Source organism: Myotis nattereri (genome assembly GCF_964212035.1).
Source record: "Myotis nattereri genome assembly, chromosome: 20".
In the NCBI taxonomy this organism is placed as follows: domain Eukaryota; kingdom Metazoa; phylum Chordata; class Mammalia; order Chiroptera; family Vespertilionidae; genus Myotis; species Myotis nattereri.
In genome coordinates this window covers 15,259,235-15,274,666 of record NC_138096.1, presented here as the reverse complement: position 1 = coordinate 15,274,666, position 15,432 = coordinate 15,259,235, and the positions used below count along the sequence as shown (strand labels likewise).

General features: G+C 55.4%; 1 protein-coding gene across 1 annotated transcript in view; it reads right to left on the bottom strand.

The window, feature by feature from the left end:
- ITPKB (inositol-trisphosphate 3-kinase B) overlaps positions 1–15,097 on the bottom strand; it is a gene marked incomplete at its 5' end in the record, with an annotated part of 93,181 nt that extends 78,084 nt beyond the window's left edge. The window contains one exon of the mRNA XM_081114455.1: positions 13,229–15,097. Coding sequence (XP_080970581.1) covers positions 13,229–15,097 — 1,869 coding nt within the window. The remainder of the gene's footprint in view (positions 1–13,228) is intronic.
- Positions 15,098–15,432: the final 335 nt, after the last annotated feature.

Here is a 15,432-nt window from a genome sequence, read left to right as displayed (position 1 = left end):
TCTGGCCCTTTAAATACAGCTCCTCATGTGGTGACCCAACCATAACATTATTTTCGTGGCTACTTCATCACTGTCATGTTGCTACTGCTATGAATCGTCATGTAAGTATCTGATATGCAGGATGGTCTTCGGCGACCCCTGTGAAAGGGTCGTTCGACCGCCAAAGGGGTCGCGACCCACAGGTTGAGAACCGCTGCTTTAGCCGCTCGAAGCTCATGAGGTCTGTGTGTATCTCCCGGCTGGGCCATCGGGGGTTACTGTCCTGAGAACTCCCCGTTCAGCCGCCTCGAGGTCAAGGCTGCCACAGGCTAGCAAATGCTTCTGGTGGCTTCCTTCCTCCCAGAGGTCAGCCCCTGCATCCTCGCAAAGGCCCGGGGGAGGCTGAAGCCGGGGGAGACGTCAGCGCAGGCCAGGCCTGAGACCCCGCGCTCCGGAAGGGCGCCGGGCCCCAAACCGCCCCGCGAAGGAGCCCTCTGCTCAGCGCCTGGACCCCTGACGGCCACCGCGGGCACTGCAGGGCGAGCCCAGGAAAGATGCGAACCCCCAGGGCTAACACTGCAGCCTGCCCGCCCCGTGTTACAGCCAAAGAGGATTCCACGTCACACGCCAAATGCCTCGCAAAGCCCGTGTTGGCAGGCGGGTGCCAAGGCTGGGGCATGTCTGGCCCAGGAACAGCCCAGCTGCTCTAGGGACCTGTCACCACCCAGCCCCGCCTCCTGTCAAACTCAGGGTCCCCCAGGCCTTCCTGGAATCCAAAGGGAGCTGCTGTGTTTGGGGTCCATCCAGCTGGGCCCAGCCACCTGGCCGGCTTCTCCCTCCACCCCACCACCCACCCCCGCCCTGAGGAACAGTCCAGAAGGCCAGGTCCGCCTGGGGTCCCTCCACCTCACCAGGACGAGGGCAGAGAGCGGCCTTGTGACGCGGGACGTGCTGGGCAGGTGAGAGGAGGTGGGTGGGCAACGTGGGCCCAGAGACCCCGCCCAGCCTGGCCCTCGAGGCCGCAGGGAAGGGAAGCCGCGCTTTCGCCTGGCAAAGATCCTGTTCTAATCAACACGTGCCCGCTGCCACCCGGCACAGCACAGAAGCCACGCAGGCCATCCGGTCACACATGTTCTGTGCCAAGCAGTGGGGGGACATGTGCATCTCGTTCTTGCCCTTGTGAGCCAAGGGGCTCTGAGAGAGGCACCAAGAACGTAGGGAGCCCTCGCCGGTGTGGCTCCGTAGGTAGAGCGCCCGCCCATGGACTGAACAGGCCCCGGGTTCGATTCTGCTCCAGGGCACGTACCTCAGTTGCAGGCTCAATCCCCGACCCTGGTTAGGGCGCGTGCAGGAGGCAACTGATCGATATGTCTCTCGCACAGCGATGTTTCTGTCTGTCTCTCCCCCTCCCTTCCACTCTCTCCAAAAATCAGTTGCAAATATCCTGGGGTGAGGATTAACCAAAAAAAAAAGAAAGAAAGGGAGGAATCAGGGGAGGGAGAGGAGGGAAGGAGCCTTCCACGGCCCCCAAAGCTGGGACTCCTGTGCCTGGATGACCTCAGCCAGTTTCCACCTCCAAAAGGTACGAGAGGCTGGGGGGGGGGGGGGGTGAGTAACCTGACCCCCTCCCGCAGCTGAATGCAGCCCATTGTTTTTAACCTCAGGCTCTGAGCCCTGGTAACAGTGAGGCCTCCCCCGCCTGAGAGCCTCCCTGGAAAGTAAACCCGCTGCTGTCATCACCGGGAGGAACGGGGAGGACTCAGCGCAGGCCAGTTCGCGCATCAGCCGGGGGCGGGAGGACGGGACCGGGCTCCCTCCCACCCGCGTCCTGTGCCAGGTCCCTGTGCTGCCTGATCTCACTTCATGTTCACGACGGCCCATGAGAGAGGGTCAGTATCTTCAGGTTAGAGCAGCGGTTCTCAACCTGTGGGTCGCGACCCCTTTGGGGGTCGAACGGCCCTTTCACCGGGGTCGCCTAAGACCATCGGAAAACACATCTATAATGACATATTGTTTTTGTGATTCATCGCTATGTTTTAATTATGTTCAGTTTGTAACAATGAAAATACATCCTGCATATCAGATACTTACATGACGATGCATAACAGTAGCAACATTACAGTGATGAAGTAGCAACGAAAATAATGTTATGGTTGGGTCACAACATGAGGAACTGTATGAAAGGGTCACAGCATCAGGAAGGTTGAGAACCACTGCGTTAGAGCCAAGGAAACACAGCTCAGAGAGGTGAATGCCCGCCGAGGTCTGGGACCCAGGGAGGGTGCGGATTCAGGTCTGGCCGCCCCGCCCAGCTCTCCCCGGACAGACGGTCTCACTTTGCGCATCAGAACTATCCTGCTCCTGCACAAACCTCCTCGGAAGAGCCCCTAGCCCAGCCGTGGGCAAACTACGGCCCGCGGGCCGGATCCGCCCGTTTGAAAAGAATAAAACTATTGAAAAAAAAAAAGACCGGACCCTTTTATGTCATGATGTTTACTTTGAATTTATATTAGTTCACACAAACACGCCATCCATGCTTTTGTTCCGGCACTCCGGTCCAGTTTAAGAACCCATTGTGGCCCTCGAGTCAAAAAGTCTGCCCACCCCTGGTCTAGAGCCTGCCTGTTCCCGGTTGGGAAGCAGCGACATGCCATCCCTCAGCCATCCCCCTCACTACCACCTACACAGGGAGGAAGGGGGAACTGTGGGCTCAGCCAGCCTGCCGCTAGCATGGCTGCCTCTGAGGTCCGTGCAGTTTAGTTACTGTTCACTGAGCATTTAGGACGTCCAGACACTGTGCCGGCGCCTCACGCATTACCTCACTGAAGGCTCACAGCCTTCAGACGGGTACGATCCGTCCCATTTTACAGATGTTGAGACTGAGGGGCAGGAAGGTAAGACATTTCTCTCGGGTCACACAGGCAGGAAGGGGTGGAGTTTGGGCTCAAACCCAGGACTGTGCTGACTCCACACCAGGGCTCTCTACCCCGTCACCTCCCTCCCACGGGTTCACGCTCAGTGAGCACGCACTGGGCATCAGTTCCTCTCCGGTCGTCCTGACCACCTTGCTCTGGTCAGTTGGGGTGCGGGTGGCGGGTCTCCATGTGACAGTGCAGCTGCCCACGCACTGAGCCTTTTGTCAGCAGAGCGTCCATCTGTGTGGAGTCTTTGGATCCAGAATAATCCCTTTGCTTGACCACTTCTAACAGACAGCAACCCCCACCCCCCCACCAGCCTTTACCCAGTGGCTGTTGACAAAATTTCATTCCTCTTCCCTGTCCCACGACATGACTGCAGCTCCCGCGGTCAGGGGCCTGCACCAGCCGTGGTTTATAACTCGCGGTGAATGAACGGGCGTGTTCCATGGCTCTCCACTTTGTTCTGAGTTGTGCACATCTCACATATGTCTGTTGGCATCCGCTCTGCTTAGAGGCAGACCCCAAGGCCAGGGGCAACACCGATGAGGCCTTCTCTGCGGCACCGGTACGTGCAGACAGAGGTGCGGGCAGAGGCCTGCTGTCTGGGCGGCCGCCGGGCGCAGGCCCACGCTGCCACGCGGGCGGCCACCAGAGCGGAGACCCAGCTCTGCCCAGAGGTTTCCGGATCTGGCCCGGCACCCGTCATGCTTAGAAGGTGCCGCGTATTTGTATTTGCTGAATGTCTTGTCTGCTTTATTTGTTTGTTTGTTTTGTTATATTTTTTCCGTTGATTTTTAGAGAGAGTGGAAGGGAGGGGGAGAGACAGAGAGAGAAACATCTATGTGAGAGAGACACATTGGCTGCCTCCCACATATGCCCCGAGGTACATGCCCTTGACCGGAATCAAACCCGAGACCCTTCAGTCCATGGGCCGATGCTCTAGCCACTGACCCAAACAGGCCAGGGTTCCCGTCTGCTTTGAAAGCTCAAGACTTTGCTGAATTCCATCCTTTCACTTCCCAGGACGCAGGCGAGAAGAACACTACATCGTCCTGGAAAACTCCAGGCCCCGTCAGGTGTCCTTGAGCTCAGGTGGGGTATAGAGGCTCTCAATCACTCAGGAGCTGAGAGCCCTGTTCCAGAAACATCAGACTCCTGCTGGCGACGCCCTCCTGGCTCGCTCCACTCTTCCCTCTTGTCCGTCATTTGCATTCCCACCTGCAGGTCAGCAAACCACAGGGGCAGGAAGCTCCGGCCACAGTCCACATCGGTCAAGGTGGCCACTCAGGCAGGAGGAGGCGAGACCGAGCAGCCAGCGGAAGTGGAACCAGGAGGGGATCCAGAATGTCTGTCTGCTCACCCCTGCTTCCCACCCACACTGCAGCGTCCCGGCAGGGCGCGCCCTGCTGTGCCCTTAACGATGGTTCTTACCAAGGTCTCTTTCCACGACGCGGAGCGGGGACCACCCTGCTTGAGGGCGGAGCGTGTCCTGGTCCATCATCTCTTTTAAAACCACTTTGGGCAGGAAAGAACACACACTCTCTCAACATGGCTCTACAAAGACTTATCTCACTTGAGACTCACAAAGACCACATGAAGGAGCAGACTTCAGCAATACACCCATTTTACAGATGAAGCCAAAGCCCATAGAGGCCACATCTGGGAACCGCTGGTCTTCCCAGCTCACTGCACTCCTCGGGTACGCCCAGCAAAGCTCTCGGAGTAGGGCCCGCGTCTCCTAAACCACTTGGAATTACTCAGATGCTCACCACCATGGGGACCTACCACTGTGATGGCCGCAATGACGACGGCAAAGAGGAGGAAAAGCTGTCAGCGGTTTCACAGAGACTAAACTATCCATGATAACGCATTCAAAACCTCCCCTCCACCAGCCAATGTTTTTCAGGGGTTTCTCAAACCTGAATGCTGTCTTCCTAACCTCCCAGTTTCACACCCAGCGACCAATTTTCCTACCCTCGTCTCAGCAACCAGGGCCTCAGGATTTGCTGTCCCAACAAAACCTCCCAGCCATTTATTTCTTAAGCTGTTGGCTGCGGTCGGATTTTCCACTTGACATTGTTTAAGAGATTAAGCTGTTTATCGCATTGTCAGACACAGGCCCTTTCAGTTTCCTGCTAATAGATTCAGGTTAGATAAGGGTGACAGAGCGATACTCCAAGCTGCTCCCATACCCCCAGCCCAGGTCCCTTTTCTGCACGGCTCTGAGGCGCATGTTACTAAATCTGCTCTTCAGAGAGCGCGCTGGCGGAGAGAACCCCGCGCACAGCCGCGCAGAGCGGAGGGCTGGGCACACGCCAGCTCCCAGCCGCAGTGGAAACAGCACTTAACGGAGATCCTGGGGAATTATCCTCTCTAGGCCCGGTCATCAATTGCCATAGAGAAGGAAAAAACAAATGGAGCTGAGCCTGGAAAGAATGTCGGCGAAACGGGAAAAACACTTGCTGGGAACTGCCTGGGGTACAGGGACCTCTCCTGTCATGGCCCAGGTCTACCAACCCCGGCGAACCGAGAGAGACTGCAGATGGGGCTGGTGGATGGCCAGTCACCAGGGAACCAAACCCCTCCGCCCTGGGGCAGGCTGCATACCCCCGGAGCACCTGAAAATATTAAGTGCCGGTAATATAAAATGCATTACAACTTCTTCTGGGGAAACAGTACAATCAGTTTATTCACTGATTAAATGGATGGGGCGGGGGGGGGGGGGGGGCGGGCGGTGCAGAATGCAGAGCATCCCATAAGAAGGGCAAAGAAAAAAAATACTGCCGATGCCCCAAAGCCAAAGGCAGAAGTGCCTCGCTTGGGCCCTCTGATGCATGAAGACCAACTTTATGACCGTGAGCAAAGGGCCCTCCCTTTCGGGAGAGTTCTCCTTGGCCGGGATGGGACCAGACCCTGCGTCGCTAATGCACAGTATCTCTGCTGGGCCAGGCAGACCCTAATCTTACCACCAGGTCAACGGAAATAACCTCAATGCCTTTGTTTGAGATGCTGTAACACTTGATTTTCCCTTTCCACCCAGAATCTTACCACAAAGGTAAAATGCTAGATTAACAGGATAACAGCGAACTTCACTTTAGTCGAAAATTAACCATCACCCTCCCTGGCTGAGAGCAAAGTTCTTTTACATAATCTGAGACGGGAGATTAAACCATACCTCTCCCCACATTAACACTTACTATATAAATACAAATTATAGGGGTTTGTTCTTTTGCTTACCATCTTTTGGTTACTTGTGAAGATTATGAGCTGGTTGGGAGCAAAATAGAAAACATTCAGGAAATAAAAAAATGTAGTACATATATTGACTAGTAGCCTTCTGTTGAATGTCTTTCCATCAGGTGATATCCAGTCAATAAAATACAGTTCAATAAGAGGAAAGATCAGGCTTTTTTAATAATGACTTTTTAAAAAAAATGTATTTTTATTGATTTCAGAGAGAAAGGGGGAGGGAGAGAGAGACAGAAACATCAATGATGAGAGAGAATCACTGATCGGCTGCCTCCTGCACACCCCCTATGGGGATTGAGCCCGCAACCCAGGCATGTGACCTTGACCGGAATCAAACCTGGGACCCTTCAGTCTGCAGGCCGAGGCTCTATCCACTGAGCCAAATCGGCGAGGGCAACAGTGACTTCTTCATGAAATTGCTGAACGACACGCCCGACAGGTTGGTCTAGGGCCTGCGTGCTGCTTACCAGCAAAATGATGATGATGATGGGGGTGGGGGTGGTGATGGTGGTGATTACAAGTCCTTTCTCATCAGAGAAAGCTTGGAAGGCCCTGCCTGCAAGTAGGAAACCTCTCTGGGAAAGGTCTTCCCTGTAAAGACTCAGCAGGAAGGTGTCATCATTGACCTCACTCCTCGAGGCCTGTGCAGCGTGCGCGTCTGCTGCAAGCCCATGTGTCTCTTTCACTTCCAGCCTTAAAATAGCCCCCAGCCCTGCAAGTGAGCGAAAGGAAACCACACCAGGAAGCAGTCAAGACTTCTCGCAGGTAAGGCCAGCCTCACCCTCAACACGCCCTGAGAGGTACTTCCTTCATGGGACCGCTGTGGTGCCACAGTAGCCTGTGGGTACCAGACTTGGAGAAATTTAATTTCATTCCAGACATTCTGGCCGAGGCAGAATCACTTCCCAGGGTTGTACTGGGAGGAAAGCGGGGCCTAAACAAAACCCTGGAATATAGTTACAGGACCCACACTTTTTGGAGAACGCAGAGCACCACTTCCGAAGGACCTAATGACTTCCCAAGACAGACACTGCCTCGCCAGCACTCAAGATGTCTCCCAACTCCACCTCGACCTGCATCTCTGGAGCCTCTACTATGGGCCAGGAGCTTGCCAGGTACTCATATACACACACTGCATCCCTGACCTCTGACCCCATGAGGCCACGCCCACTCTCCCCATGTTTCAGAGGGCTTGCAGACTGAGTCCCTTAAACCCCAGTCTGTCAGCCTTACGCCTATGGGCCCAGGTCACAGGGATAAGCCACGAGCTTGCCTGAATGGTTCTTTCCTCCCCTCTCTTTGTTCTTCATCTTCCAGATGGTTCAACATTTCTCTTATGGACAGATAAGGAGATATTGTCTCCCATCTACTGCTTCAGTCACTCACCCATGCCTGTAACAATGTTTTTTAAAAATGCACTACCTTTAACGCCAAGGTAGATCTCCCAAGGTGAGCAAGGAGTTTATCCACTAGTGAAGTTTTGTTAGTGAAAAGGAGAATGAAAATGTGGGCCCCGTAACTATATGGCATACGTTCTGGGCTTGCTTTCCTCGTCTGTAAGATGTGGATATTGGAAGAAATGAGCTCTCAAGCCTTTCCCAACCCCAAATTCACATCGCGTTCATTCTATAAGGGACAGAAAAGTTTTTATTTTTTTAATAGTGAAAGCAGAGACCTCGCTGCCTAACAAAGTCATACACGCTTATGGTATCGTTCAGCCAAGGAGACGTGGGTGGTCTTTAAAGTAACAATCCGCCCCTGGAAAAGTGAGTGGCCAGGTGTGTGGAAGGACCACCATGAGGTCAAGGTTGGCGGGAGGACTACAGCAAGACCAGGGTTGACTCCAGGATCGTGTGACGAGGTTGGTGGACCCTGCCAGACCTCAAGATCAGCCTCCACACTCGGGCAGGCTGGACCCGCTGGGCAGCGCGAAAGCTGCACGCGGGGTGTTTCTGCTCCAGGATGTTGGGAACGCTTACACCACCACCATGCCTGGGGGAACTGGGCACACAAATCCCGAACATCCAGCTAATAAACTGGCACTTGGCCGACTACATAAAGGGCTTCCCATATTTCTAACGAATTCACAGTTGGGCTTGGTGTGATTTCATCAACAATGCGCTCCCTGATTCGTGAAAATGACATCCGTGCCAATTCTACCCCGTCAGGAAAACCATCGTTGCAAGGCACGCTGGTCACGGATTTCAGGGCACACCGTGCAATGCCCTACCTCGAGGTCCCCTCTCCCGTCAAAACCCACAGAACCGTCCACATCGAATGTGTAAGCACAACCGGACCTAGAAGAGTTCCTGAATTCATTCAGGTTCCTGCCGATGGCCTGAAGTCTGCAAAGTTTTCTCTATCAAGATATAAAATTCTCTCCATTAAATATTTAAGAATTCTACCTTTAGATAACAAAGTCAAACCTGACAAAATAAAATACGCAATGTTATCCATGCTCCTAGGAACACAAATAAACTAATCTAATCTGTAACTGCATGTAACAGGTATGTGCCAACAAAATCACAAACGTGACTCCATAGCAATTCAGCACTTAAAAACAGAAGTGCCAAAAGCGATTTCTCTTACACCTGAAATACATTTTTCTCGAAGCAGCAACTGACTGGTTGAGTATGTTTTTCTTATAAAACCTGAAGGCTAGGTGAGTTCTGAGCTGTGTTTTTGCAATGCCTCAACATCAGCCTCTCCTTTTCTCTATGCCCTCCACCTTTACTTGAAAGAATTTTCAGCTGGCTGATCTCCTTCTATCTTTGTTAAAAAACAAAAGACTTTTGAAGTGATATTTTGGCTCTGTGCAGGCAAAGCCTCACTTTCCAAACAGAAACATCTGAGGAGGCCAAAGCCCTCGGATATCAGCCTGTTTTACTTTTCAGTTCATGTCCTGGCATCCTACCAGGACAGCTCCTAATATCAGTCTAGTTACTAATGAGAATCTTGGGATCCTACTGATGATTTATCGTGATGCCTTTTTCAACATGAAATTACAAAGAACCAGTCTTCCAGGGAAGAGAGAGATGACAGACACATCAAGTGATGGGTCTTAAGTAAAAGCACAGAATTAAATGTGCCCAGTTTTGGCCTCTGGGCCCGAGGTCTACACCAAAGGAATCTTGTCACACTTCCAGACACCCTGAAATGTCACCTACACCACGTTTTAGGTCAAATATCTAGAATTACGTAGTCACAGACAGAACTAGACAGACCCCCATGACATCACCCTCACGCAAGAGACACATTTTAAAAGCCACGCATGGGTCCCTTTGTCTCGCTGAGTCTGGGTTTCTTTGTCCCCAAACAGAGCAGAGTAACACCCAGAACCTCACAGAAATGACTCAGGGTCCTCCCAGACCTGAAAGGTGCGGAGGCCTTGCCAGAAAGATCCGATCCACGAACCGGACAAAGAAGAAAGAAAACTGCATACTCAACCTGACTCAGATTTCCCCTCTGCCCCCCCAGATCTGGGCCTTGAACATTCTCATCCAGAAAAGAATTTTCTACTTAAAAGTACTTACCACCACATTCTTTTCTTTTTTTTAAGTAATCCTCTAAGGCCTTTAAATTTTAATTTGGTTTGCCCACAAATAAAAATTGTATACTTTTCAAAACCACATAGAACCCTTATAAACGGAATTTTTTAGTACACGTGCGAGTTAGTTTTTCACAAACAAGACAACAAAGACGGGCACTAGATTATCGGGGTGATCACTTGCTAAGTTATATAAATGTCTAATCGCCATGCTGCACCCCTAAAAATACTGTAATACTGTATGTCAACTGTAGTTGGAAAAAACACACAAAACTAGTCAATACCCAAAAAAGCAAAAGAAACAAAACTCTAATAGCCCTTAACAAGTAGTAAGCACGGGAAACCAAAAAAATGTTATACTATCCTTCTTTGTATATCCATCCGATCCCCACCCACAGATAGCTAAGCCAACATTTGTGTGGGTTTTTTTTGTACCCCTAATTAATAGTACAATATTGGAGCAAATCAATAAAATCTCCTTTTTTAAAGTAATATGCACATATATTTTAATGTAGTACTTTAAGCCTGGTGTTTCAATGGCTCAGATACTAGTGAATGGAATAATAGAGGAAAGTAAAGAACTGCTGATTAATTTTGAGTTATTTTAAAGAATAAAAGAGAAATTCACTCGGAGAAACTCACTTCTGTCCAGATCCCAGTGAAGAATAAAGGCCCGAACTTAAGCCACTGAACACAAGGCATGTAATACCCTTTCTGCCGAACAAATTTCAAGTCCCATCTTTTATAAACAGACATCAGGTGCAAAAACTCGGAACGTTCTACTTCAGGGACAGATGCATCTGTCAGGCTCATCGGGAGCCACGGGGAAGGCCGCAAGCTGTGCAGGTTCCCCGGGGATCTCTCTGGCTCCTTCCCATGGGGGCAAATGAGGAGAGTGGCCTTCTCACCGCATTCCCTGCCAGGAAAAAGGCCTTGGCTAATTTGCATAATCTAAATGGAGAAGTAATTGTCAGAGTGCATTTCCAAGGGACGTGCTTTTCCCGTGCTGTTAACTATAGGGAGGCCCTCTGAATTCCCCGCTCACCGGCTCTGAGATCCCAGCAGTGGTGGGCGGCCAGGAGGCCAGAGCCCACAAAGCAGCCAGCTTCAGGCTCCTCTGGGCGGCCCCTCCGCCTGCACAGCCTCAGTCACACCCGCGGCCTGTTTCTCAGAGGAGAGGCAGAGCAGCTCAAACCCCAGGGCCGGGGCGGGAGGGCTGAACATGCAGCTCCAAGCCTGTGTGTGTGTGTGTGTGTGTGTGTGCATGTGCGAGGGTGTGTGTGGGAGTGAGGGTGTGACAGCGTGTGACAGGGTGCAAGTGTGTGTGAGCAGAGGCGAGGGTGTGTGTGAATTTGTATGCGTGAATGTATGTGTATGTGAGAGGATAAATGGTGAGTGTGAAGGTGAGGGAATGTGGACATGTGTGAGCGTGGACATGTGTGAGGGCGTGTGAATGTGAGCACGTCTGAGGGCGTGAGCACCTGGGTGCAGGATTAAAAACAAGCAGCCAAGCCAGAGGAGAGAAAGGGGTGTTGGTACCGCGGCGCCTGAGACAGAGCTGGCTCGGGGTTATCTACAAAACATGAGCAGCCCAGCCAATCAAGATGTCTGGCCGTCTGTAGACAACACAGCAATACCTGGTAAGCAAGGGATTTCTGAGCCAATGAGCAGATGTTGTGGTGTCGCAAGCACGGCTCCACCATAACAATCTGCACAAGAAACAGAAAACTTAGCTCATCGTGCCAGCACTCAACCAGAAGCTCCCATGTCCCCGGGATCCCCTAATTTCCAGTTGGTTACCCCTCACCCCCAACACACATTCTCCATCGGCCTCGTGTGAGTCAGAGAGCAGGAGGGCAGGGGCTCTTCCTGGCCCTGCTCTGGGGGCGTCTGGGAACCTGTTTAAAGGCAGGAAGGCGGTGGGCAGAGGCAGGCCGAAAACACCGCTCCACCCTCCGGTTTCTCAGCCAGCTCCCCTCGGGCACCTGACACAGACACACACACACACACAGACACACACACACACACACGAGGGTCACCTGTCATTACTTCTCGCCCCTCCACTCTCTTCCAGGCGAGAGCCCTTTTCAAACCCGAGACGCACTTACTGTTTTGAGAACCAGCCCATAGGAGCTGCGGATCTGCCGCTAGAATCGGCGAACGGAAAGCGGGAGAACAAGTTAAAGCACCTGGGCTGTGCCAGCGCTGCTTCAGGGTTCAAAACGCAAATGGGAGGCGTGAACAGAGGGCCATGTCCTCCTCGCCTGTAACTGTGGGCAAGAAGGCAGAGAAAGCCGGCCCGTCTCCCGGGAGCGGCGCTTTCCACCGTCCTGTACGCCACCCTCCCGGTGGGCCTGACACCCGTCCTGGCCACCGAATGCCAGGCCGACCGTGGCCACGATTTGCCTCCCGACCACCAACAGAAAGCGGAGTTTCATGAAAAGAAATGCCCTGGTTTTCCAAAAGGCAGACTGCGATCTCTGAAGTGGGAACGAGGGGACAAACATGCTTTGAGGCCCGAGACAGAACGGAGAGTAGAAATACAAAGTTCTCGGCGCCGCGGGTGAAGTCACAGAGGCACAGCCAGCAGTGCTGGGTATTCAAGATGCAATCAGAAGGCTACCGGCGACACCAACACGCAGACTTTCCCCAGGAGCACAAGAAGCCCTCGCAGGCTGAGCGAGGAATTTCCCCAGACGCTGGAAAAGCTGAGAGAAAGTCCAGGCCCTTTCAGAAGCGCTACCTTCAACGCGTGTCTTCCGTAAGACACTCTGATCGTCCTCAGAGCGAGAACAGCCGAGGACTGAGATTAACCACAACAGAAATAAACAAGATGTCAGCACGACGGACCGGGACGGATGCCCTTGAACAGGTACCCGCACCAGTCAGCACGCGTGTCCATGAGGTGGTGTCCACCCTGGAGACATCACCCAGGTCCCTAGCCGGGCAATCTGACCTAACGCAACATTCTGTGGTTAAACAAACGCAAAGCCTGGTTTTTATTTTCACTGACACACCAAAACTGTGCCTTAGTTACACCGGCCCCATGAATACTGCCAGGTCCTGACTTCACTTACTGAGACCCAGTGGCTCTTCACCCAACAGACCCGCCACAGCCACATCTCCACGGCTCAGGCCCTGTCACAGGATCGCATCACCCGCTTTCCTGGCCTCTTAGCCTAGAGGCCAAGCCAATTCAATGCCGCCCTGTCGTCTGTCCTCTGCCGAAAAGAATCGCAGCATTAACTGGTTCCCCTTAGCAGCTCTGCTCACTCCCGCTGGGGATTCATCGGGAAGATTTTGGTGACATTCGAGAACACCATCTTCCTAAGACGTGACTGGCGACCTACATACAAATGGTTTTTTTGGGTTTTTTTTAGATGTTTATGGAAGTAGCTACAAACACCAGGAGAGAATAGTAAGTTGTGACTGCCCCAGGGCCCAGGCCAGTCTCCGTGACTCAGTAGAAAGTCGGAAAAAGCAGGAGGGCATGAAAGCAACTCAAGTTCTAGAAAAATCTCAGGGCAAGACTTACCACTCTGGGCTTCTGCTGGTCCAGGGTGTGCAGGAAGGCGGCGCTGGGGTCCAGGCAGCGCTCGGGGTCGCTGGAGATGTCCTCCTCCGAGTCCTCGTAGGAGGAGGAGAAGCCGGCGGAGGAGGCCGAGGAAGAGGACAGCTTCCGCAGGGGCAGGATGCCCAGCGGGCTGCCCTGGGCCTCCTCCAACACCCCGTCCTCCTGGGCACCCATGTCTGTAATGATGACGGCGGGGATATTGCCGGGGCTGCAGGCCTCCCGCAGCAAAGGCTTGTCCTCCTGCTCCGGGGAGAGCAGCTCTGGGCCGGAGTGGGTGGCTCTGTCTTTTGGGGGGCTTCCCCAAGTCCCCTGGGCTGGTACCCCCAGGCTGCACGTCCAGGCCAGGCAGGCTTCCTCCATGGGGCTCAGCCAAGCCCTGGAGCTCCCAGGCTGCACGCCCACCCCGGCCGCAGCGAGGCACTGAGGTCCTTTCACATCTTTCGCTGCTTCCCAACAGGGCAAAGGTCCCAGCATTCCGCCAGCGGGAATTCCCGCCTCCGCCTCCCCTGCTCGCGGCTGTGCGGCGCGGCTGCCCCCACGCAAGCCCAGCGGCGGGGACCCTTCATCCACGCGGCTGGAGCATTGCGGAGGCTCCCGGGCCCCTGGGGCCGCACTCGGGGTCACCCCGGGCCCTACCAAGCCCACATCCCCTGCGCTTTGCGCGTCCACAGTCCTCTCCTCCGGCCTGGCGCCCGCTTCGGGATGCCCGGAGCCCGGCTGGCCACAGGGCAGATGGCCTTTCCCCGCCGTCCCAGGGGGCTCTCCACCGCCGGGCCCGCCGCTCTCTGGGGCTGGGCTCGTCTCACCGCCCAGAGCCGGCCCCTTACCCTCCACCAGGGCGGCCGGGGGTGACGGGGGATGCACACCCCGGGGCTTCTCCGGCAGCTCCGAGAGGGCAGGGTCCTGCGGATGGTGCGGCCCAGGGGACCTGGCTCTAGCTGCCACTTCTGCAGCCATCAAGGAGTTCGCTCCGACCTGGCTCAACGAGGGAGCTGGGCAGCTCGGAGTTTCCAGAGCAGAGACCCTCTTGTCAATCTCCATCGCGGACGGTGAGCCACAGGGGGGGCGGGCAGGGACCCCCTCCTCCATTCTCACCCAAGGGGCTGAGCCCTGAGCCCCGGAGCCCGGCGGGGAGGCCAGGCAGGGAAGAGGTGCCACTCCCTCCTGGTCCTTGGAGAGGCTTGGGCTGGGCGCCCCGGCGCTCCTGGCGGGGTCGGCCTCCGAGGTCTCTGGGCATCGCTCCCCCCAGGACTTGGTCCTCCGGCCCACGCTCTGAGCCAGGGCCCTGCCCGGGGGCTGGCTGCTGCTGCGGAAGGGGCTCGGGGAGGGCGATCGCGCCCGGGCCAGGCGCGGGCTGCGGGGCGCGGGCCTGGCGGAGCTCTGCGCCTGGATGTGCGCCTCGAACAGGTCCACCTTCTGGTTCACCTGCACGTTCTGCAACTCGCGCTGCAGGACGCGCAGCTTCCTCTGGGCCTCCTCCGGCCCCGGGGGGCTGCGGGCGCCGGCGGCCGCGCCCTGCTGCCCGTCCCCTCGCGGGCGACCCGCCCAACTCGGGCTGCTCACGCCGCTGCTGCCGCTGCTGCTGTTCAGCCGGCGCCGGCCGCTCCGCCAGCCCCGGGGGCTCCCCGGCTCCTCGGGCGACGACGACGCGGTCGGGGGGAAGAGGAAAGAGGCGTCCCTCCCGGGGCTGAACACGCTGCCGGGGCTCAGGGTGGCGCTCCCCGGCGGCGGGGGCGTCTCGCTGCTGCCGGGCCGGGGGGCGCCGCTCCGCACCTGGTTGGCGCTATTCATGATCACCAGGCTGTTGAGCGCATAGCAGTACACAGCCATAGTACTGGGTCCCGCGCCCGCGCCGCCGCCGCGGCCCCCGCTCCGGCCCCGCCGCCTCCCGCGGCTCCCGGCTCAGCCCCGGAGGCCCGGCGGCCGCGGCTCGGCGCGCAGAGGCAGTGGCATGGCCTGGGCGGCGCGCGAGGGGCAAGATCGCGGGCTCAGCCCCCGCCCCGAGCTCCATACACCGCAGCGCCCTGTGGAGACACAAGGAGAAAAGTCAGGACCCCATGGGGAGGGTGTGGGCACGGGGAGGGGGCGCCTCAAACCGCGGACTCCCACCTGTCGGGGATCCGGTGCCCCTGGCCCTCTCACTGGTTCGGCGCGAGGACACAGCC